Raw genomic sequence first — 24,192 nt, forward strand, 5'->3', positions numbered from 1 at the left:
ACCGTATATGGGATGGGACGGATTCCAGAAACACATAAACAAATATACTACCTTTTTCTTACTATTTTTTAATGTACTTAAATCTAATCATCTTCTTTCCAAACCAAACTGAAAATAAATTGGTACAAAGTTAGATTATGAATGTTAATAACATTTTTTACATTCATAATTACAAATGTAACTCCGCATAATCCAAACCTAATTACAAATTTAGTTCTTATACAATTAACCCGCACGTATGTGCGGGTCCAATCCCTAGTGTACTTATATAATAAACCAACTAAAATATGATTTTTAATATTCCTATCCAAATATACGTAGGTATTTAAGAAAAAAAAAACATTTTCGTCTTTGTAGTAAAGAATCTAAAAAGAGTGGGTCCTCCATAATTTTAAAAAAAATCGAGAAATCAAGAGGATGATGAGATTTTCCTATAAGAAGCCAAAGCCATTCACACCATTTCCTCCATCACCAAACAAACAAACACATTCAAAAATCTCATTAATAAGTAAAAAATCCTCTCGAGAGACAAAGAATGAGAATGACACTTGTTCACTTGTCTCTCTCCCTCTTCTCATGTCTCCTCCTTGTCCTTTCTCCGACCTTCATTGCCTCCACTCCGGTCTCCGACCCTGACTTCGTTGTTCAGGAAGTTAACGAGTGAGTAAAAATCTTTAATCCCCTATAGTAGTTTGTACCACATTTTAACATTATTGTTGTGTAATAATATATGTTTTGTAGGAAGATTAATGCGTCTAGGAGGAATCTAGGCGTGCTCTCATGTGGGACCGGAAATCCAATAGACGACTGTTGGAGATGCGACCCGAAATGGGAGAAAAACAGACAACGGCTAGCCGATTGCGCTATTGGTTTTGGCAAACACGCAATCGGCGGCCGTGACGGCAAAATCTACGTGGTGACGGATTCGAGCGACAAAGACGCGGTCAACCCTAAACCCGGAACTCTAAGACACGCCGTGATCCAGGACGAGCCGCTTTGGATCATCTTTGCTCGTGACATGGTCATAAAGCTAAAAGAAGAGCTGATAATGAACTCTTTCAAGACCATAGACGGACGTGGAGTGAACGTCCATATCGCTGGTGGCGCGTGCATCACGGTTCAGTACGTGACCAACATCATCATCCACGGTATCAACATCCACGACTGTAAAAGAAAGGGTAATGCTTACGTTAGAGACTCTCCGTCGCATTATGGGTGGAGGACGGCCTCCGACGGTGACGCCGTCTCGATTTTTGGTGGCTCACACGTGTGGGTAGACCACTGCTCGTTGTCGAACTGCGCTGACGGTTTGATCGACGCCATTCATGGATCAACGGCCATTACGATCTCTAACAACTACTTGACTCACCACAATAAAGTTATGCTTTTGGGACACAGTGATTCGTACACGAGAGACAAGAACATGCAAGTCACCATTGCCTTTAATCACTTTGGTGAAGGTCTTGTTCAGAGGATGCCAAGGTAAATTAACTTAAATAATATAGTTTTTAATTTGCTAAACAAGTTTCTTTAATTTTTTTGAAATTGTTTTAAAACTAAGCCGGTGTGATTTTGGCAGATGTAGACATGGATATTTTCATGTGGTGAATAATGATTATACACATTGGCAAATGTATGCAATTGGTGGGAGTGCAGCCCCAACGATTAATAGTCAAGGCAATAGGTTTCTTGCTCCTAACGATCATGTCTTTAAAGAGGTAATTAAGAAAGCTTTTTTTTTTTATTTAGTCAAATGGGAATATTCAGTTTAATCTGACCAAAAAAAAGGTAAAAATAATAGGTGACTAAGTACGAAGATGCCCCACAAAGCAAATGGAAGAAATGGAATTGGAGGTCAGAAGGTGATTTGTTCCTAAACGGTGCCTTTTTCACGGCTTCGGGTGGAAGAGCCTCTTCAAGCTATGCTAAGGCTTCGAGTTTGTCGGCTAGACCGTCCTCAGTAGTAGCTTCAGTCACGAGCAGTGCTGGTGCACTCTTTTGTAAAAAAGGATCTCGATGTTAATCGGATGCATCTTTTTCAAAATTATATATATAATCCATCTAATTAATTAAAAAAAAAAAAACATAAAGAAGAGGATGCATGTGTCCCTGGTATGTCAATTTTTCATTACCCTTTGGTTTTTTTTTTTTATTATGGGGAGGGTTAAAGTTATAAGATGATGGATATGATGTGTATACTAAAGTTATGTGTGGATTCCCTTTGGACCAATGGGTTTCTTTTAAACTTTTTTGGAGTAGGGACCAATGTTTTATGTTGTGGTGGGGGGATATGTATGTACAATTGGTAAGCGATTATTGTTGATTTTCTTATATTGTAACAAATTGAATCAACATCTTAAATTATCAAAAATCTTTGTGTTAAAACTAATTTCGATGTATAAATAGTAATATGTTGTGGCATAGTAGGGAATATATTATCATGGGCAACATTGGTTGCAGTGTAACATGGGGATATCTAATTTTTGGGATGACATTTAATTTGTCTGCAAGATCTGTAATAAGTGTTGGCTTCGTGAGGCTGACAAAACTAAACCAGAATCTCCCACTAATTGGACCAGATCTGGATCTTGCTCTTCTTGCTCTCTTGCGTTCCCAAGACGTGGCCGTTGGACAATTATTGCAATAAATGATGAGAAACCAAAAAAATCCAAACGAGGAGCTGCAGTTTTTTTCAAAGTGACTCAGAATGTTCAATAAATGTGGCTTTCTCTTACAATTAAAATCATGTGACGAATGCACTAAGTACTTCATTTTGAGTGCAATCCTATAACTGTCTCTCATTCTAAGGGTACTAATATTGCTAAATAAACTAATGAGTTATCTTCTCAGCAACTTTGTCGGTGGAGGACTATTTACCCATTTCTGTGTGTGTGTGTGTGTTTTTTTTTTGTTAATTTGTTGTTGGTTTTGGGATAATTTTGAAAGTTCCGGTACCATGTGGATAGTATCAGTTTTTTTGGAACTAGGAATGGGACACAACCTTCACGTTCATCGTTACGTGTTCCAAGAAGAGTCATGTTTCACTTCAGAAGTATATCTCAATTTCAATTAATCAATATCACCGTGCTAGTTTTGGATCCCCGTCCGATACTGATCTCCATATCACCAAAAAGTTGTATTAAAGGAAAACAATGATTTCATTTGCAAGCAACAATGTCAAGATCTAAACATGATCAAAATTGGTTTTAACCAAACAAACAAAGAAAGCTTAATGAAGCATTCATGACAATTGTCGGCACTAGACAAAAGGTACAGAACGTTATTTGACTTTCATGCATGTAAAAAATTTTACCCGACCCACCAAAATCTTTACTATCAATCAAAACATTACAAACCAAAATGATTCTCAGCCATTAATGTTCAACTTCAACCTCCAACAGTCCTATTCTCTTACTCATTAATGTTGCTCATCTCTTTGAACATGAGGGACCGATCGAAACTCATTCCCTAAATCAATACATTTCAAGTCTTTGAATGTCTGAAATAAAACCGCAATCTCAACAAAATTCAAAACTAGCACACCTAAACCACAGTGAAAATTATATGTGAAAATGTTCTTACAAAAATACATTTGCAAAAAAAGGGAAACAAGCCAAACCATCGAATATGATGGGTGTGTGTTTGGAGAAAGACATCATCAGTATTCAGATGGGGCGGATCGGAAGCATTTTGCTCGTACATCCTTGAAGCATTTTGTGATTTTGTCTATTCCTTTGGGACCAAGAGAGGATCGGAGGAGCCGCAGCTTCACCAGCGGCAATGTTGCCCTTTTGAGCATCGATGCCCGGCCAAACTCATCGAAAGCCAAATCGCTGACAGATTCGTAGTCTAATTAGACTAAACAGAGCTTATATGGAACCTGGGCATTTGTGTCTACGGCCCAATTTTATATTCACTATATATTAGCCCGCCAAACTTTAAATTCTCACTATAAATCTCTTTTTCTTTTAATATTTGAGAAAATTCTTATTATTGTCACAATACAAAATATTTAAACTGAGCCAATGTTTAATTTTGTTGTTAAATTCAAGCCAAGTTTCTTTTAATACTCTCTAGTCTCTACTAATAATATCCAAACCTATCCTGAAACTAAAATGTATTAGACTGATATGGAATTATTTTTTTCATATATAATTTATCTCTAATTTTTTGAACTTTTTTTTATATAAGCTAAAGTAGAGAATTTTGGTCATGTAATAAATGAAGGATATGGCATATACATGACGAAAACAAATGAGTATGACAGCCAAAAACAAGGAAGTAGGTAAAAGTGAAACAATAACATTCCTCTTTTTTGTCAAACAACAATAACATTCCTTAAAACAAGAATTTGCTCTTATTCGTTCTCTTGGTTCTACCAACTACACCCTCTAAGTCTAACTCAATATATACTACATATATCACCTACACTCGTATGTATACACATATATACATTATATGCGGATGTTATGTACATAGATATATATTATCATGCCAAATTATCAATGTATCACCCCAAATCCAACGAGGCAACGAGTGTTGCAGGAGACTATTTTATGAGTGCAATGAGTTAAAGTATAATAAAGTAATTTTCTTGTGCTATTTAATATTTTTATGCAAAATCTAAACAATTGTTTGATGAGATAATACAACGTACTTACTATCAAAGTCTTTTAATTAAGATCAATAGATTTGGCATATTGAACAGATTTAGTATGAGCCAATGATATGTTTCTTTCTTCTATTTCTTAGGTAAAGTACTATTCAAATTGAAACATAAGTTCTCCTACAAGTGAAACAAGTGGTGACTGTCGGCGTTGACATTGTAAATATTTATTTGAATTTTTGTTTGAAAAATATTTTTGGTTATATGTCACGGTAAAACATTTATATATCTATAATTATTTGATATTTTATTTTTATTATATATAATAATAAAAAACTCTTAAACTAGTTCCCGATTAATCCTTGATTTAAATCTGATTTTCTGATTAATTGTTAGACCCTCCTTCACCGCCCGACTAACGCCTAATGATTTTTAAAACAGGGGTTATATCTAGATGATGAAAAAACTAGAAAGTAGATCCAAATGAAAAACGAGTATTAGAAAACGAGACAAAATGAAAAAACTAGAAAATAGATCGAGATGAAAAACGAGTATTAGAAAACGAGACAAACAATGATGATGATGAAAAAACTAGAAAAATTACCTTTAGTATTGCAGATCCGTGGGTTCAAAATGAAGGCACGACGGCAATGATGAACTACAACGTGAGGGAATCTATGTGCGTGAAACACATAATTAACAGAATATGTATTTGTAGCTTGACTATCACATTGGAGATCAATCGGGTGTGAGTGATTGTGTGTTTTTATCCATTAAGGTAAAGCAGTATTTATACTAAGCTAGTTACATATACTTGATAGGATTAAATCTAGATAAAGCAGTATTGACATATATCTTTATTTTAATATATATTCTCACACTAAACCAGTTCAATTGTGCTACATATTATTTTTTTGAATCTCAAATAATCTCACACTTAATCAATTTAGTTGTACTAAATTAACTTTCTTCCACTTTTTTGATTTTTATATGAAAAATCTAATAAAATTGTTTGATGAAATAATGTAAATTTAGGATAAGTAGATCTAGCATATTGTACATATTTAGTGTGAGGCGCTGAGCTTTTTTTCTTTGTCTTATTCGCAAATGCATATACATGCTAAAATGGATGTTAACTATATGATATGTAGCTATAAATGTGAATTAGATAATGAACGAAGAGATCTTCATTTCTATATATCAAAGAATATGTAGAAGAGATGGGTGAATTATATAGTAAATAAATTAATGGTATTTGTATTTATCGGATAGGTGGCAAATAATGTTAAGTACTAGACACTATATGAATGATATATATATAATTAAGTAAAATACATAGAATTTATTTAAAATTATACTTCCTTAAGCCTCTTTCTGAAGACTTCAGGTTTATAATCTCGTTGACTTGAGAAGAGAATTAATAATAATAGTTTTTTCATCATATATCTCAAAATAATAGGAGATTGATGAAATCTTATAAAAATCTATAAAACAAAATTCAAGAGTAGGCTAATAGGGCTAAAACGTAAATGTAATTGTTTAAGGGAGTGAGCTTTTACTGTTTTTATTCGGCTAACTAGACCAATATCACTCCAGATGTCTACGATGTTTTTACGTGAGAAGGGGTGTAGTTTTTACAAGAGCACTATACTTCTATTGGAACATAAACAATACGAAATCTTATATAATATGAGAAGGTTTTCTCCTAACATTGCATAACATGATGACATTTGGCAGCATATATTTTTAACACATGTCTTCATTTCTCAATTATTAAATTTTTTTAATTCATTTTTTCTCAAATTACATACTTTATTTTCTATATTCACTAAATTTAAATGATATTTCTGTACAAAAAAATATATTGACATTTATATATGCAATGTCCTTTTAGTAATTATATATAGTCATATAGATATCATTTATCAACATAAAAATATAATTTCGCATAGGTATCATATATCAATATTTTATATAATTACCATAACATTATTACTTTACAAATAAGAAAGAATTAAATATTAATATCATAATTTTGGACAAAATAAATTTCTAATAATTAAAGATTTAAATATTAATATCATAATTTTGGAACAATATAATGTGATGGTTATTAAACTCTTTACTAATTTCAAGCTATAAAAATATTATAATATTATATTAATTATTTAAAAAAATCAAATCAATTTATTTTAAAATAATTTAAAGCTATAAAAATAAAAATATGATATTTTATTTTTCTTTAATAGTAATCATTAACACAATTTATTGCATATTAATTCTTTAAAATGTAACTCCCATGATGTTTGAAAAAAAAAAAAAAACAAATCTTTCATCATATGAATATACTTTAATGTATTAACTGCAATACAATTTGTCTTTTACAAAAAAAAAAAAAAGAAACAAAAAAACACAAACAAAACCTATGGTATTTTTATTCTTTGAAATGTAACCATAACTCCCATAATGTTTGACCAAAAATAAAAACTGAATAACCTCTGATACTACTACAAATTTATACGTAAATAGCTAGACAAAGTCTTCATCAAACATCATATCTACCTCTCTCATAATTTTCTACATTTTGTAATATCTAACTTTTTCTTGATGTGACATTTGTAGATTTTGAAATAAATAAGTTTAGCCAAAATTTTGGAGCATATATAGAAGTGAACATGTGAAATGTGGTTAATCATTAGAAAGATTTAGGTGAAGAAGATCTTAGGCACATAACACATTCTCACTTGTAAATGTTGGTAAATGTTGTTTTAAATGCCTACTTTTGTATATCAATATTGTAATTTGTTTCTCTTTTGATCCATTTGATAAATTTTTAATATAAGATTTTTAGTTTTAGATCATAATTCATAAACCCTAATAGATTTTATATCTTAGTCACAATATTTATGCTACTTATTACCCATGCTATATTTTATACAAGTGTGTGTATGTATTACCCATGAAAATGAGTTTAAACAAATATTAACTGTTTCGAATACTGTTACTTTAAATTTGTTCCTTAACGTCACGATTGTATTTATATGTATTGATTAACTTTCTTTCTGATAACCATTTCCATGGTCCTTTATTTTATTTATAGGTTATGATTTCTGATGAGAAAGCTTTTGCTATGGTTTATGGCTTAGGGTCGAGGAAGATTTGGACGTCTAAGTGATATATATCTCATGATATGGGTTTCCAAAGCCATATGATTCTTCCAAATTCAGTTTTTATTTTTATTTTCTTACACAATTTAGTCTTATTTATTTTCTTAAAATATAATTAACATCTGCTTTCTTTTCACAACATTATTGTTTGGGTTATACTATTTATGCACTTATTTTCTCTTCTCATATGTTCCGCTATTTTTTCTAGCCATGATCGATTGTTCATGATGTGATGATAGTTCTTACCCGCAAGCAGAGCAAGACAATGGGATTTGACCATGTGTGCAAGTCGAAAGATCCAAAGATTACCCTAAGCTAATCCCAATTGCATTCTAGAAAGAGACAATATCTTGGAGAAGTAGGAAAATTTTATTTATCTTTTCTTACATCCATCACATGATTTTAGAAATAAAAACATAGAAGGAAAAAAAATTATCTGGTAAACAATTATTTTATGTTCTCTTAGGTTATGCAGTTTAACACTTAAAAAAGTAACTCGATAATATGATGGTATGTTTTTATTCTTTTTCGTTGGTCATTTTGAGTATAATACAGCATATATACAAATACATTATTTTTAAACAGAAAAGTAACACAAAAAGCGATTTTTATTTCATATAATAATATATCAATATATATTAATAATAATAACAATTTTTTACTCAATTCTATACTAAAATTCAGTTGCATTTAGTATATTCAATAGATATAAAGTACGTTATAAAAATATAGAAATATCTAACAGAGAACTTTCTTTTTCAAATGCAATTAATCAAGAAACACAAAGAAGTCTACTTCTAGAACACAAATGCATTTGAAGTCATTTGTATAATTCATTAAGATTAAAATATTTTATTGCTAAAACATTCAAATTGTAACAATAAAACTTTTAAGCATGTGTGAAGCATGCTGGTAATATATAAATATCACAATTATTTATGTTATCTTTAGTTATCTAATTAATGAAATTAATTACACAGAGAATGAAAGACGAGCATGAGTTTCGGCTCAAGAAGAGGTTATTCAAGAAATTCAAGCTACTGTCTTGCTCTTCTTGGAGGTGTCTGATTTTAGAAAATATTAATGTTTTATAGATTATGTTAAAAGCGGACAAACTAACAACATAGAAAATGTTTGTATGTCTTGATTGTGTATCAAAAAATAAAGAGCTCTATATTATGGGATACAGACTAATCTTATATTTTAAAGTAACCTTTCATATCAACAAAAAAATTCAGTTTAATGCTTAACTAACTAATAGTTATAAAGTTATCTAGCGCGAGTCTACTTCTAGTTATCTATATATAACACATTACTTAGAAAACCAATAGGCACATTATTAGATAGTTTGCATTTGAGATGGAGAGACACGACAAATCGGCCCATGAACTTTTGCGGTGACAATGGGGAACACAACAATCTGAGCTATCGAACCCAAATACTCCCTCTGTCTCACAAAGATTGAAGTTTTAGAGAAATTTCTTTGTCTCCCAAAGATTGATGTTTTGAATATTTTTAATAATTTTTGTTTTAATGATTACTGATGTTGTAGAGTGTATGGAGTGTAAAAATGGGAAAGTGGAAAAGTGAAAATAATAAATTATAAATTAATCATATATTCCTTCTGTCTTAATATGTGTGTAAAATACTAAACTTCAATCTTTGTGAGACAGAGGAAGTACAAGTTACCCAATTAATCTGAAATTGTGTTCTATTTATAAATTCTAATTTTTATTTCTATAGTAATGTTAACTTTACCATTTTTTAATTCATTTTTCTCTTATACTATTTTCTTCTTAACCGGCAAATAAAATCCTTAACCGCTTTATCTACTGGTCATCAAATCAGTCCACTGCAATGAAATCCTCCACAAGGGCCAAACTGTAAAATTTCTCGGACTAGTGAGCATCACCCTCAGATTAAAGAACCTAGACTTGTTGCGTTGGTAAGAAAAAAACTCAAAATTGGGAAATAATAATTACAAAACTCTGCAGAATAAAAACAAAACCCAAAAATTCCACTTTTTGCTCTCTCCCTCCCCCTCTGCACCAAATAAAGAGCTAGGAGAGAGAGACAGAGACGAAATAGTACGATCACTGAAGCAGAAGAAGATCAAACGTCCCATAGTCACCGGCAAAACAACCTCGATCTCTCTCTCTTCAAAACAAACCATGTCAGTAACCGGACCGTTCAGTCACCCAACAAACCTTAACCCAACAGCTCCGGAGTTCTTACCGGCGACAAACCTAAACCCAAACCCAATCCCTTTCTTTATTCCGACAAGAATCTACTTCCCTCTTCCTCCTCCTCCGCCGCCGCCACCGTCTTACCCTTCTTTTTTCCATCTCCCTCCACCTCATCTTCTCCCACCAACTTCAGTAGCACCAACCAGAGCCCTGATGCTATTACCAGTACCTGGCAACGTCACCGAGTCATCTATAAGACAAGACATGGAATTGTTCGGGGAAGTCCGTGGTGTCCAAATGGAGAGAGCAGACGAAGGAATCGTCACCGTCCATTTCTACAATCTGAGAACCTCGCAGATAGCTTTCAATGAGATACGTTACCGTCACATGCAACATCAACTCCACTTCACGGCGGCGCGTGGACTAGTCTTTAATCAACCGGTTTGGGCTCATTTCGTGTTTCCTCAACTCAATGCTGTTCCCGATGGAAACAATCAAGGCACGCTCGTGGTTATGAACTTAGAACCCACCGTCTCTTCCACTACCCTCCGTCACATTTTTCAAGCTTATGGTAAACGTTTTTAACAAAAACCACAATTATTTTTATGTAAAGTTTCACACTTTATGTTAATTTTGTAAAAATCACATTGTAGGAGAAGTGAAGCAAGTTAGAGAGACACCGTACAAGAGAGAACAGAGATTTGTTGAGTTCTTTGACGTTAGAGACGCCGCAAGAGCTCTCCGTGAGATGGACGGTAAACATATCTCCGGTAAACCAATGTTTATCCAGTTTAGCCGTCCCGGTGGTTTAACTAAAAAGCTCTTCCTCGCTTCACGCTTTCATAAAAACTTCACCTTTGATAACAACCACTATCATCCAGCGCCACCACCACCGATGGTGAAGTCTAACAACCAAATGTGCGAGCAAAAACAGAGGAACAATAACAATAAGAAGAAGAAGAAGCAAAAGAAGCATATGAAGAAGAGTTTTTGTGATCCTCGTTTCGTTATAATGGAAAACACTATCGCCGCCGGCGAGGTCAGAGACAGAAGAACCACCGTGATGATCAAGAACATCCCAAACAAGTACACGTAAGTCAAAAAAAAAGCATGCATCTTTTTTCATTAAAACTTGTGATGGTGATAGGCATGTGCTTGATGGTAACGTCCTAAAACGAGGAAATGCTTTGTTTCTTCTTATTGGGGTTGACAAAAAGTCAACAAGACCCAATGGATATTAGTAAATGAGAAGCTCATTTGTATATCATATGTTACTATTTTGTATATGTTCTGGTCCCTTGGAGATTAACAAATATCGACTAGTCAATTTTATAGTATTGTTTCCATTTACAGTCAGAAGCTGTTTTTGAAAATGTTGGACACACATTGTAACGAGTGTAACCAAAAGGTAATCAAAGAAGGGAACAAAACTCCTATGTCTTCTTATGACTTTGTCTACCTCCCTATTGATTTCAGGTAATGTGTGGTTATATACATCACTCTTTTCTTTCTCCTACCACTTTTGTTTGACTAAAGAGTAAATTAGTGATTAATAATTAAATTTTGGTGTTTTGTATTTAGCAACAAATGCAATGTGGGATATGGGTTTGTGAACATGACATCACCGGAAGCAGTGTTGAGACTTTACAAGACCTTTCACAATCAACATTGGGGAGTTTTCAACACTAGAAAGATCTGTGAGGTCACTTATGCTCGAATCCAGGTATTAATTTGAAAAAAAATAAAAAAACAATAAAGATTCAATCTTTGATCTCTTGTTTTGTAAGCTGTTTTGTTTTTGTGTTTAAAAAAAAGGGTCTTGAGTCGTTAAAGGAACATTTCAAGAATGCAAGACTACCAGGAGTAGAGATGGAGCATAACAAGTACATGCCGGTTCTATTCTCTCCGCCACGTGACGGGGGTTTGCTGACGGAACCTATGGTCATTGTTGACGAGACCGGTTTGTGTCCGACAAGGAGAAGGTAGGAAGTGATGGTTGTTGTTGTCTTGGTGAGAGAATCGAAAGCGGCGGCGTTTGAGATGACGTAAGGGGCGAAAAAAAAAAAATACAAACAGTAGATGAAAATTTAATGATGGTTTCGGCTTTTAGGCGGCGATCTATATGTGTAGCTCTGTGTTCAATGTCTTATCATCATCATGTTCTTCGTCCTCTCACTCTTTCTCTTCATCTTTTGTTTTTAGGTTTTTTGTTTGGATGTGTAAAACATATTTTGGTTTGTATTGAAATGTTTGGCAACCTTTTCTTTTGTATTAGAAAACAAAATTAACGTTGTACAAATGTGTAGGAACCTTTTTTGTCCTCAAAATATAATGGTTGTACGTTCACTTTGTTTTGTAGGGGGTTGCATTTTGTTTTATTGTTACCATGTCTTAAGTACTATGGTTAACCAGTTTAATCATATAGTTTAAGATCTAGTTTGTAAAAACATAATATTTTTTTGTAAATAGAATGTATTTAATTATATGCACATTGATATTGATAAATGATACATATATCAAAGACACGTACTGTCATCTAAGCTTTTTTTTAAGCCTTTCTTGTCACTTTAATGACTACTATTATGGTTTGAAATCTCTAATCACTAGCTAGTGCTATTATAGGTTTTAATCATTTTTTTTTTTGGTTAAAATTTGGGTTGCTTGTTCAATTTTAATTAGTTAGTGCATGTTGACTATTACAGATTCTTGGGAATGATTAAATTTCAAACAAGTACTTGTACTTACAATTTCATAATCCTTGCCGGTTTTGCTTCACGATTTCCACAACACTTCTTAATTCTGAAATTTGCTTGTCATTTTTATCACTCTTTTTAAAGAGTTAGCGTTCTCCAATATTTTATGTAGTGTTTATGACTTGAACATGCAACTTCGAAACTTCTAAAGCATACAATTTAATTCAACTCTGCCTTAGAACCACCAAAACGTTTTAAGAATTCACTACAAAAAAAATGTTTATTCATAGCACAAGATAATAGCACTAATTTTACAACTGCTATTAAAGATGGTATCCGGATTTTCATAACTTTATTATAACATTTTTGAAATGCTAAGCCCTATAATAGCAGGAAGAAAAGCTAAAACCGCTTAGTACCGCTAATAATTAGCGAAATTTTTTCCCAACCCGCCAACACTTAGCCAAATTTTTTGTTTTTGACATTTTTATTTTAAAATAAAACAATATTTATGAGAAAACCAACAACATAAAAAAAGAAAATAATTCAATTCTCTCGCCATCCTTCTCTTAACTCTTTCCCAAAAACCCTAGCTGCGTTTTTGCCTTCACCACCATTTCAATGGCAACATCATCAGCTCTCTCTTCACTCTCTTCTCTACTGGATCTGGCGTCGCCAAGAAGGTGAAATCGAGAAGCAGTAAAGTCGAACGTGTTGGGGCCAGATCTCCGGTTTACTTAGCCGCCGTTCTGGAATACCTCGCCGCCGAGGTAATAATCCCCTCGCTCTTAGTTCTATCAATCATCAGTTTCGTATACCCCTAATTTTTAACCGGTTTGTTGTTTTGGAAATTGGATCTGTCACTTTCAGCTTGTAGTGAGAAACGACGAGGAGCCGAGCAAGTTGTTTGGTGAATGTGATGATTGCAAAGGTCTGATTTTAGCATAATTTTGTTCATAGGAAGTTCAAAGTTCACAGACATGTGTACGTTCTAGCTTATGGAGAAAGTATTGTTAAAAAATATTAGGGGTGTTTTTAGAGTTCTCTGTGCACACAAGCTGTTCGACGAATTGACTGAGACAGAAACCAAGAGAATGAATTCTTATTAATTTTTGTTTTGTTTGGTTTTGTAGTGAGGATTCAGGTTTACAAACTGAGGTTGAACTCACTAGTCCGCCGTAAATATTCCATTCTGATTTCGTTTTGCTTCTCTTACAATTTCAGACGGAGACGGTCGTGTTTCTGGTAACGATGCTACAAAGTTATTCGCCATGTCAAAGCTTTCTCGCCAAGAACTCAAACAGGTTTATTATTACTCATACGATTAATTTTTTAAGATTTCATGAATCGATGAGACTAGGGTTGATTGAGAGAATTGGTTGCTATTTTGTATTTGAAGGTTTGGGTTTTTGCGGAATCAAAGCGACATGGAATTCTTGGTTTGGTGGATTTCATCATTGCGATGAAGGTATGATGATTGTGTGAGATTCATTTATCTTACTGAGTCAATTTGAAGTCTAAAGTTATTACTTATTTGACTGTTCTGTTGGTCTCAGCTCGTCTCATTGGCACAAGATCTTCTGAAAGGTTCTGGTAAGTTGCTAGTTACATCTTGAAATTTTATGAATAAAGAGGTTCTGAAGGTCTGAAGACAGTGTGGTCTTTTTAGATATAGCAATTAGGTTGGATTTCTAATCAGAAATTCTTTTGGTTCTAGTTGACATGAAGAGTGTTGAACTTCCAGTGTTAGAACTTGGAAGAACTGGAAAACGTGGTATCTGTAAGACTCTTTCTTAAGACTTTACAAGCATTTTTGCAATAGGTTTCAAATGGGTTCGTTTCTTTTTACTAGTTTCAACAGTGAGCTTAATTGTTCTTTGTACCTTTTTTCCAACTTGGCAGAACCTTAAGGTATTGTGGATTGCAAGGATCAGTTCCTGCTTTGACAAGGATACAAGCACAAGAAGCCTCACTTGGGAAACGAATGGAAGAAGCCTTTTTTGCTGGTTCATTTCAGCCAAAACCATTTTTTCTTAATTGTGTAAGAGTTACTTCTTGTAGTTTTCTTGATCAGTGTTCTTTGTTTTTGTTATCTTTTGTACTTGGGGTTGTAATGAATATGAGGTTATGTAATATGTGTTTTGTTAATGTAATATTAATTGTAAGTATTTTTATAATTTTTCAAATTTAAGAATTATATGTAAATCCAATTAAATAAATTTGTAAAACAAAAGTAAAATATAAAAAAATTTAAATCAAATTAAATATTTATATAGAGAAATTATATTGTTATGACAGTTTATAAAATAGCATTAATCATGTGTTATAGAAACGTATATAAAAACATTCAATTAACGCTACAATAGAATGATTTGCAATAGCGTACAAAAAAGTGCTATTGTATGAGGTGACCCTATTATAAAAGTGCTATTGTATGAGGTGACCCTATTATAGCTGGGGCAGAGATAGCATTTGATAATTCGCTATCAGTGACATATAATAGCATTTCTCTAAAGCTAACAAAGATCATATTTCTTGTAGTGGAATTAAGGCCTTACCAAAATTATGAACTCATAGACTGCAAGCACAAAATAATTCTAGAATCATATATATATATGCCTTCGACTCATTACGTTTTTACAGTCATATCGGCAAAATATATAATTAATTATGGACGTTTATATAATGTTAGCTTAAATATGTATAAGCTACGAAAGAAGATTTATATTTTGTTGCACAGTTCAGATATTGGATTACTACTACAGCAAAAATGAGGTAACTATCAAAGAGGTCGTATCCTAGTGATTGTATTTTAAAAATGAACTTCACTTAGGTATATGTTTGAATTTTCATGAGAAAATAGTAAAATACTAATCAATTTACATGTTCTAGTAGCCCAACACACAAATATGTGAGAGCCAAAACTCCAAATTTCGCAGTTATAAAAAAGTAAAAACCTAACGATAAAATCATTATTATCAAGTGAAAAAGAAGGAATTTAATACATTAATAGATTAAGCATTGTAGGTATGCATTAAATATAATAAAGTATAATTGATTAATATTGAGTACAATAGTTGATGTTTTTTATTTGTTTCTCAATTCCAAGCATAGTTTGGAAGACTAAGGAGGAGAAGCCACCATCTCATGTAATGGGTTGGGACCGGTAGGAACTATTCTCTTAATTTGAAACAAAGGAGGAAGATGAGGTTGCGCCTTGATTTGTTTTAGATCAGTTCCGGTTGGAACTTCGTCTCTCATGACTCTAAACAAAGAAGGATTTTGACGAGCCATTGAAGATGTTAACAAGATACATATTAAGGTTATTAGTAACATCTCATTTCTCTTCAACACCTTCATTTTTATCTCTCTTTTTTTTTTCACTTATTTTTTAAAGTTTATTTTTTCTTTTACTTTATATAGTGATTTTTATGGTATTAGTAAAACAAAATTAGTCTATCATTTTCTACGTTGTATATTATAACCTAATAGGCTATAATATTTTTCTATATTTGAATATTTTGTTACCCAATTCAAAGTATTTTTTTTCCATGTGTTAGAAAATATAGGTAACTAATTTTTTGAGAGAGGAAAAAAATCAAAACTGCCCTCAAACAAAATACAAAGATACAACAGTTATTGTTATTTGTAAAAAACATAGCATTTAATTAAAAAATCATATCATACTGAAAAAGGCATATCATTTGGAGAAACAATGTGTTTTTAACATTAAAAGTTATGTTTTTGGAAGAAATCATATATAATTTTAATAAATAAATAACATATATTACACAATGTGTTAAAGAGAGAGATTTTATGCTATCACGTGTTCTGTGACCATGTGTTAGAAAATATAGATAACTACTTTTTTTTTAGAAAGGAAAAAAATCAAAACTGCCCTCGAACAAAATACAAAGATACCAAAACTTATTGTTACTTATGAAAAACATAGCATTTAATTAAAAATTTTCATATCATACTGAAAAAGGCATATCATTTGGAGAAACAATGTGTTTTTAACATTAAAAGTTATGTTTTCGGAAGAAATCACATGTAATCTTAATAAATAAATAACATGTAATATAAGAAAACAACGTGTTAAACAGAGAGATCTTCTGCTATCATATGTAATGTTGAGAAAGTAGCGTGTTACAAATGAAAATGACATGTATAAAAAAAACACAGACGATAGAGATTCTAAGAGAAATTGAAATCTAACAAATTGAAGAAAGAGAATATTAGGATGTGAGTGGTTGCAGCGATTGGGACGGACAAATCCGTCTGCAGATTAGACCGTCTTTTATTTACTATTCATCTAGCGTTGTTTGCAGCGGTGCAATGCAAAGAATCATGTAAATTTGGAGTTTTGGCTCTGCAGTGATTGTATTTTAAAAATGAACTTCACTTGGGTACGTTTGAATTTTCATGAGAAAATAGGAAAATACTAATCAATTTACATGTTCTAGTAGCCCAACACACGGAGATGTGAGAGCCAAAACTCCAAATTTCGCAGTTATAAAAAAGTAAAAACCTAACGATCAAATCATTATTATCAAGTAAAAAAAGGAGAAATTTAATACATTAATAGATTAAGCATCGTAGGTCTGCATTAAATATGATAAAGTATAATTGATTAATATTGAGTACAATAGTTGATGCTTTTTTATTTATTTCTCAATTCCAAGCATAGTTTGGAAGACTAATGAGGAGAAGCCACCATCTCATGTAATGGGTTGGGACCAGTGGGAACTATTCTCTTAATTTGAAACAAAGGAGGAAGATGAGGTTGCGCCTTGATTTGTTTTAGATCGGTTCCGGTTGGAACTTCGTCTCTCATGACTCTAAACAAAGAAGGATTTTGACGAGCCATTGAAGATGTTAACAAGATACATATTAAGGTTATTAGTAACATCTCATCTCTCTTCAACACCTTCATTTTTGTCTCTTTTTTTGTTGTTGTTTTTCACTTACTTTTTAAAGTTTATTTTTTCTTTTACTTTATATAGTGATTTTAGTAAAACGAAATTAGTCTATCATTTTCCACGTGAATGCTTCAAAAGATGTATATTATAACCTAATAGGCTATAATATTTTTCTATATTTGAATATTTTGTTCCACAATTCAAAGTATTTTTTTTCCATGTGTTAGAAAATATAGGTAACTAATTTTTTGAGAGAGGAAAAAAATCAAAACTGCCCTCAAACAAAATACAAAGATACAACAGTTATTGTTATTTGTAAAAAACATAGCATTTAATTAAAAAAATCATATCATACTGAAAAAGGCATATCATTTGGAGAAACAATGTGTTTTTAACATTAAAAGTTATGTTTTTGGAAGAAATTATATGTAATTTTAATAAATAAATAACATATATTACAAGAAGACAACGTGTTAAAGAGAGAGATTTTCTGCTATCACGTGTTATTTGTGACCATGTGTTAGAAAATATAGATAACTACTTTTTTTTTAGAAAGGAAAAAAATCAAAACTGCCCTCGAACAAAATACAAAGATACCAAAACTTATTGTTACTTATGAAAAACATAGCATTTAATTAAAAAAATTCATGTCATACTGAAAAAGGTATACTATTTGGAGAAACAATGTGTTTTTAACATTAAAAGTTATGTTTTCGGAAGAAATCACATGTAATCTTAATAAATAAATAACGTGTAATACAAGAAAACAACGTGTTAAACAGAGAGATCTTCTGCTATCATGTGTAATGTTGAGAAAGTAGCGTGTTACAAAAGAAAATGACATGTATAAAAAAAATCACAGACGATGGAGATTCTAAGAGAAATTGAAATATAACAAATTAAAGTAGTCCTGGGACTTCGGTTATTTTGGTGAATTCGGTTCGGTTATATATGTTTTTTGGTTTTTTTGACTTTTGAAAAATTTACCGAACTGAACCAAAATATATTTCGGTTTGGTTATTTCGGTTTCTCGGTTAATTTGGTTTTAAAATTTCAAAACCAAAATTAACCAAAACTTGTTTGAAAACAAGAAAAAATCAGATTTTTCGGTTATTTAGAGATAATTTCGGATTTTTCGGTTTTTTTGGTTTTATTTCAATATTTCGATTTTTTTCGGTTTCGGCTTTTCTGGATGATTCGGTTATTTTAGGTGAAAATTTCGGTTTTGTTAGATTTTTTCCTAAAAAAAATAGAATAATAAAAAAATAATTCGGTTAACCGAAAACGAAACTGAAATAACCGAAATATTTCTGTCTTTTTTGAAAAAAAAAATTGTACCGATCGGTTCAGCCGCCATAACTGAAACTAAACCAAACACCAAAAACATCGGTTCGGTTCGGTTATTTCAGTTTGGTTTATAATCCTAGGAAAGAGAATATTAGACTGTGAATGGTTGTAGCGATTGGGATGGACAAATCCATCTACAGACTGTCTTTTATTTACTATTCATAAAGCGTTCAAAACTTCAGCGGACCAAATACAAGATCATTTTTACATACAAATGGAGTTACCCTAGCAATTTATTGTCGACAAGTCTAACACAGCGGTCATTTTCAATATATTGTTTTCCCTCTCTTTGAAATTTTAACCCAATTAAAGAAGAGGGAAAAAACCCTTTCAGATTCCCACACCACTCCTTAACCCTCTCCACTGCTCCCAGATTGAGCTTCTTTGGTTTTTTTTTCAAATCCTTCTTCAAATTTCAGACTCTCTATTGTTCCTCAAATTTCGAACCTTTTTCACCTGTAATTTTCTCGTTGTTATGGTAATCAAGGGTGAGAAACCATCGAGGCGCACCACCAATCCCGGTGTACGAGTCATCGGAGGAAGGATCTACGATTCCAGTAATGGCAAAACCTGTCATCAGGTGAAACAACAAGAACGACTCCACGATTTTCTCAAATTCTCTTGAGTTTGTTTTATGGCAAAGATTCGATTTTGTTTATGGCTTTAGACTTTATTTTGTTTGTTGTGGCTAAATTCTTGATTTTCTTTGTTGCTTTAGACTTGATTTTGTTTGTTTTGGCTAAAGACTTGATTTTGTTTGCTGCTTAACTTTAGAATTGATTTTGTTTGTTGTGGCTAAAGACTTGATTTTGTTTGTGGCTTTAGACTTGAGTTTGTTTGTGGCATTGGACTAGGTTTTGTCTGTGGCTTTAGACTAGGTTTTGTCTGTGGCTTTAGACTTGGTTTTGTCTGTGGCTTTAGACTTGATTTTGTTTGGTATATGATATTAAAGTTTCGTTTTTGTAAATTCAAATGTTGGCTTGTTTTGTTTGCAGTGTCGACAGAAGACCATGGACTTTGTTGCATCGTGCAAGGGCATGAAGAAGGACAAGCTATGTACCATTAATTTCTGTCACAAGTGTTTAATAAACAGGTTTGTTTTGTGTTTTCTTGTATCATCAAATGTTCCTGAGGTTTATGTGTTCTTATTATGTGTGTGTTTTTATTTGAATGGTAGGTATGGTGAGAATGCAGAAGAAGTAGCAAAGTTGGAAGGTTGGATATGTCCTCAGTGCAGAGGTATCTGCTATTGCAGTTTTTGCAGGTAAATTACATGTCTTTCTGATTGAGCTTTTAGAATTAAAGAGAGCTTTTTAAAATGTTTGTGAGGATTTTACAGGAAAAAACGAGGGCTAAATCCCACTGGGATATTGACACACAAAGCTAAAGCCAGTGGATTAGCTTCAGTCTCTGAGCTTCTTGAAGCTGAGGGGCCTGATAACTTTGCTTATCAGAAGAAGCCAAAACTGGTACTGTATACAATCACACAAATTCTGTGATCTTTAGCTTCTGAGTTTTATCATGCTTACTTGATTAATATGGTTTCTGCAGGAATGTCCTTCTATGGAAGACAGTAGTGACAGAAGTGATTCTGTTCTTGAGAAAGATTTTAAAGGAGCTGGTGAGAATTTGTGTTTTGGAAGTTGTCTACTTGTCTTACGGTTATGATTTAAAGGAGAGGCTACTGATTTTTACGGTTATGAAACAGATATTACCAAGGAGAAGAAGAAAGTGGTAGGCAAGAGCAATAAAGCACTGGAAGAGGAGATACAATTTGAGGCTCAACTTCCTCAGGGTATAAGTTTGACTTCTGTGTCAGGCATTGTTATACCAACTGAAGAAGCTGGAAATGTATTCCAGTTTTTTGAGTTTTGCTCAGCCTTTGGAAAGGTATGGTAATTTTGCTCTCTATTGCTTCATTACTAACTTATGTTCTGTAATTGTTTACTCATAGTCTGTTTCATTGTGATTTTCCTATTAGGCTCTTGATTTGAATGAAGGACAAGCTGAAACTGTCGTCCCTGAACTGTTCTTATGTGGGCGTAACACAAGGAGACAACAATACTGTTCTATTATCCCGATGATGATTCAGTTGTTGGATTTAATATCACAGGATAGAGAGATGTATGAGTCATTTTCAATTGTCCTCAAAAGTACACATATGTTTGTTTTGTGCATCTGATGCATTTTGAATTGATTACAGGTCTTTGTCTCTAAGTGCGACTGACAGCAGTTGGTTCACTGCTATTGGAGAGATCCTATTGCAGTCAGAAGTTTCGAGCGATGAGTTCCCACCTGAAACTTTTGTAGCGGGTGTTGCTGAGTATGAGAAGATGGATGCATCAAGAAGGCTCAAGCTTCTCAATTTCTTATGTGATGAATCACTTAGCACATTGTATGTGAAATTTTATATGCCAATATCAACTTTTCTTATAGCTTTTGCTTCTTTATGAGTTAACGTATTTGTGAAACTTTTCCAGGGCAATGAGGAATTGCATTAACAACCAGAGTGCGGAGTGGAAAGCAAAGGACAAAGAAGCTAAACAAAGGGCTGCAGCCGCAAAGGAAAAGGTATTTTGTAGATCTGCAAAGCTGGTTTAAGTTTTAAACTCTTTCTGCTTAAAAGCTCGTTTTGTCTTATAGGAGAAGCAGTTCAAACTGAAGATGCAAAATGATGTTGCCAAATCCATTATGGAGAAAAACAGAGCTCCTTTGTCCATTGAAGAGCATAACTTAATTATGTCTCAAATTAGAGCTGAAGCTAAAAAGGCTCATGAAGAAATGGTGGAGGCAAAGGGCATGACATCTGGAAGTAAGTCTAAACTCTTAGACTCTTTTTGTTAATCCTCTAACAAATCTTCTAGTAGATTTTTTTTGTTTCTTTGACATGATGAAATCTATTTGCAGCGATGCTTATATGTGATGCACGTAGAACTGAACCGGTCATGTTGGAAGAAAACGGTCTTGTTCTCTGGAAACTGAAGTGCTATGAAGAAGAACCAAATATTTTGCTCCAAGGTTCGAAATTTACTAAACTCTTTTTTTATGTTTGTTATGCACATGTGTCTAGTAATTTAATCTCAATCTTATTAATGCACAGATCTTGGAACATTTGATGGTTTATGTCCAAATGAAAAATGGTTAGCTTTCAAGCCTGAGCAGAAACCAGAGATAGAGAACTATATCTCTTACAAGAGGTAAGTAATTCTCATAATGAGGCTATTAACAGTGTGATATTTCGATTTTGAACTGTTAAAGTGAAGGCTTTTTTTGTTTGCATATGTTATTTAGGAGGCAACTGATGCAAGCCCAGAAGAACGCAAATGAGGAAAAGAATGCTAATGCGGGAGCATAAGAATCAGCAACAAGTCCCAACTCAAAGCTCAACATTTCTGAACAACTTTGAAGCTTTTATTTTGTTGTATAAGAAAAGTAGAGTATGAGAATCATTAACTCATTTCGTATTCTCTCTTTTGATTGGTTCAGTTAAATTACACTGGTATCGATTAATTGTAACTGGTCAAGTTTTTTGGTCTAATGAAAACTGATGGAGGATGATATGCTTGAATTATGTTTCACATTAATACTAAGCTCAATCTTGGCTGTCCAGTCAGATCAGACATCTGAAATCTGCTTGACTTGTGCATGAACATGAATCCATGACACATAGTTACAGTACAAGTTAGAGGAAAACAAAAACCAGAACAAAATGCTGATACTTCCCCACTTGTAGTATTTCATTAGTTAAGAAGAACAACAAAAAGCGCCATTATTCATCATCATCCCACCACATTCAAAAGCATATATGGTAATGTCATTTTATGCAAACTCAATTTCAGCCCATAACAGTAAAAGACAAAATGTGCAGGAAAAAGTGAACTGATATGATTCCCGAAGAAGAAGAAGAAGATCAGGCAAGAGGATCCTCCTCTCTAGCTTTCCGAAGCAGCTCTGCTCTAACCCGTCTTACCTCCGCTTCCTTCTCCAATCTTTCTTGCTGCACATAGTTACGGTTTTATAATCAGAATACTACTACTTAATTCAAGAAGAAAACATATCAGTGAGCTGTCTTTCATATCTCTAAGCACAGTCTCTACATTGTGCTTCAGCAAAAACAATCACAAATTGTTACAAACATATCAAACAGCAATTAAGCTTAGCTTAACTTCTAATCATCAGAATCTTAAATGACGTCAAACGAAACCCCTAAGCGAAATGAAACTGTTCATCTCCATGATTCTACATTTCATAATCTAATCATGGTAACGCTTCTCAAACAACTACTCATGTTGGCTAGAGAGGAGAACATATCAGTGAGCTGTTTCTTAACCCTTATCACAGTCTCTATCTATCTGTGCTTCCGCAGCAAAATCAATCACAAATAAAAGTAAGCAACCAAACAAAAGTAAAGCTTAACGCTTCAATAACCCAACTATCCATAATCTAAGCATTTGAGTCAAGGAAAGTGCTAATCATGGTAAAGCTATAACAACAATTGCAGATAGTGAAGAACGCTAAGACACTGAACCAAAACCAATTACTCCATGGCTATGTACTTGTATCTTCAACAAAATGGGAAACGAACACAAAAGAACCTATTTCTTAAAAATCGAGAAACATAGATCAGTCTAGGGTTTGACCTAAATTCCTAAATTCGGTGTCACATTAGCTCAAAATCGAAAAACAATTCATGCAATTGAATCCAAAATTATGACAAAAGGTTTCCGATTTCACAAAGAGAGAGAGAGAGAGCGAGAAAGAATAAAAGAACCTTCTCGTCTTGATGAAGAGCGATCCAAACATGAACTTTGTCCATGGATTGCCAAAAGGCGAAAGCTGCCAATGTCATGCCAAAGTAGGTCAAAACCTTCACCATTGTTGTAGATTTAGTCTGCTAAATCTTCTTTCGCCGTATAAGCTTCTTCTTCTTCTTCTCGTCGTCGTTTCTCAGAACAGAGAAGAGTCGCAGATCGGGGGATGATGATGATGGTGGTGGTACGGGGCAAAGATCTAGTGCAGGAAGATACACCTGACTTAGTGTGTGTTACAATGTCCAGATTGGATTTGTCTCGAGTAAATGTCACGTGTCTTTACCCTGGATAATCAAGGATAACCGGATCCGGATCTAGAATTGTGACTTCTTGATAACCGGTTTATTTAATAGACTACTACACTAGATTAGTTGTATTTTTTTCTTTTCAAAACAGATTAATTGTATCTATATATACATTTTAATTACATTTTGGGATCTACCTTTTATTTGTACTTATT

The 24,192-nt window shown here is 33.1% G+C and overlaps 5 protein-coding genes and 1 long non-coding RNA gene across 7 annotated transcripts; 4 read left to right on the plus strand and 2 right to left on the minus strand.

Annotated features, from left to right (window-relative positions):
• Positions 457–2,323, plus strand: LOC104787793 (probable pectate lyase 5). Its single transcript, XM_010513431.2, has 4 exons — positions 457–660; positions 742–1,482; positions 1,580–1,718; positions 1,802–2,323. The coding sequence occupies exons 1-4, from the start codon at positions 536–538 to the stop codon at positions 2,021–2,023; spliced, it is 1,227 nt and encodes a 408-aa protein (XP_010511733.1). The 5' UTR covers positions 457–535; the 3' UTR covers positions 2,024–2,323.
• Positions 9,886–12,082, plus strand: LOC104787794 (protein terminal ear1 homolog). Its single transcript, XM_010513433.2, is given in 6 exon segments — positions 9,886–10,530; positions 10,613–11,051; positions 11,313–11,435; positions 11,541–11,682; positions 11,775–11,920; positions 11,923–12,082. Coding segments are annotated over 6 exon segments (1,512 nt in total). The 5' UTR covers positions 9,886–9,944; the 3' UTR covers positions 11,999–12,082.
• On the plus strand, positions 13,180–14,843 carry LOC104789679. Of its 2 annotated transcripts, none has more exons than XR_002037868.1 (7): positions 13,180–13,422; positions 13,523–13,583; positions 13,786–13,956; positions 14,052–14,120; positions 14,209–14,245; positions 14,370–14,432; positions 14,555–14,843. It is a non-coding gene; the product is annotated as an uncharacterized LOC104789679 (long non-coding RNA). The 2 variants fall into 2 exon arrangements; XR_002037867.1 differs by having other exon boundaries at positions 13,877–13,956.
• Positions 17,262–17,605, minus strand: LOC104787795 (CLAVATA3/ESR (CLE)-related protein 8). Its single transcript, XM_010513434.1, has one exon. The coding sequence runs from the start codon at positions 17,586–17,588 to the stop codon at positions 17,352–17,354; it is 237 nt and encodes a 78-aa protein (XP_010511736.1). The 5' UTR covers positions 17,589–17,605; the 3' UTR covers positions 17,262–17,351.
• Positions 19,218–22,767, plus strand: LOC104787797. Its single transcript, XM_010513435.2, has 13 exons — positions 19,218–19,501; positions 19,917–20,014; positions 20,099–20,185; positions 20,261–20,390; positions 20,473–20,542; positions 20,630–20,811; positions 20,903–21,045; positions 21,125–21,316; positions 21,402–21,492; positions 21,565–21,733; positions 21,829–21,939; positions 22,022–22,118; positions 22,213–22,767. The coding sequence occupies exons 1-13, from the start codon at positions 19,397–19,399 to the stop codon at positions 22,274–22,276; spliced, it is 1,539 nt and encodes a 512-aa protein (XP_010511737.1). The 5' UTR covers positions 19,218–19,396; the 3' UTR covers positions 22,277–22,767.
• On the minus strand, positions 22,632–23,951 carry LOC104787796. The gene is made up of 2 exons (XM_019246060.1): positions 23,693–23,951; positions 22,632–22,918 (listed from the first exon to the last, which is right to left on the minus strand). The coding sequence occupies exons 1-2, from the start codon at positions 23,795–23,797 to the stop codon at positions 22,832–22,834; spliced, it is 192 nt and encodes a 63-aa protein (XP_019101605.1). The 5' UTR covers positions 23,798–23,951; the 3' UTR covers positions 22,632–22,831.

This window comes from Camelina sativa, chromosome 5, assembly GCF_000633955.1.
Source record: "Camelina sativa cultivar DH55 chromosome 5, Cs, whole genome shotgun sequence".
Classification (NCBI taxonomy): domain Eukaryota; kingdom Viridiplantae; phylum Streptophyta; class Magnoliopsida; order Brassicales; family Brassicaceae; genus Camelina; species Camelina sativa.

Excerpts from the sequence above, each read along its gene's own strand:
- LOC104787793 (XM_010513431.2), top strand. The coding sequence starts at position 536 with ATGAGAATGACACTTGTTCACTTGTCTCTCTCCCTCTTCTCATGTCTC. Across the intron at positions 1,483-1,579 it reads CTTGTTCAGAGGATGCCAAG|ATGTAGACATGGATATTTTC; the intron begins GTAAATTAACTT and ends TGATTTTGGCAG. Across the intron at positions 1,719-1,801 it reads ACGATCATGTCTTTAAAGAG|GTGACTAAGTACGAAGATGC; the intron begins GTAATTAAGAAA and ends TAAAAATAATAG.
- LOC104787797 (XM_010513435.2), top strand. The coding sequence starts at position 19,397 with ATGGTAATCAAGGGTGAGAAACCATCGAGGCGCACCACCAATCCCGGT. Across the intron at positions 21,493-21,564 it reads CTGCAGCCGCAAAGGAAAAG|GAGAAGCAGTTCAAACTGAA; the intron begins GTATTTTGTAGA and ends TTTGTCTTATAG. Across the intron at positions 21,940-22,021 it reads ACCAAATATTTTGCTCCAAG|ATCTTGGAACATTTGATGGT; the intron begins GTTCGAAATTTA and ends ATTAATGCACAG.
- LOC104787795 (XM_010513434.1), bottom strand. The coding sequence starts at position 17,588 with ATGAAGGTGTTGAAGAGAGATGAGATGTTACTAATAACCTTAATATGT.
- LOC104787796 (XM_019246060.1), bottom strand. The coding sequence starts at position 23,797 with ATGGTGAAGGTTTTGACCTACTTTGGCATGACATTGGCAGCTTTCGCC. Across the intron at positions 22,919-23,692 it reads CTCTTCATCAAGACGAGAAG|CAAGAAAGATTGGAGAAGGA; the intron begins GTTCTTTTATTC and ends AACTATGTGCAG.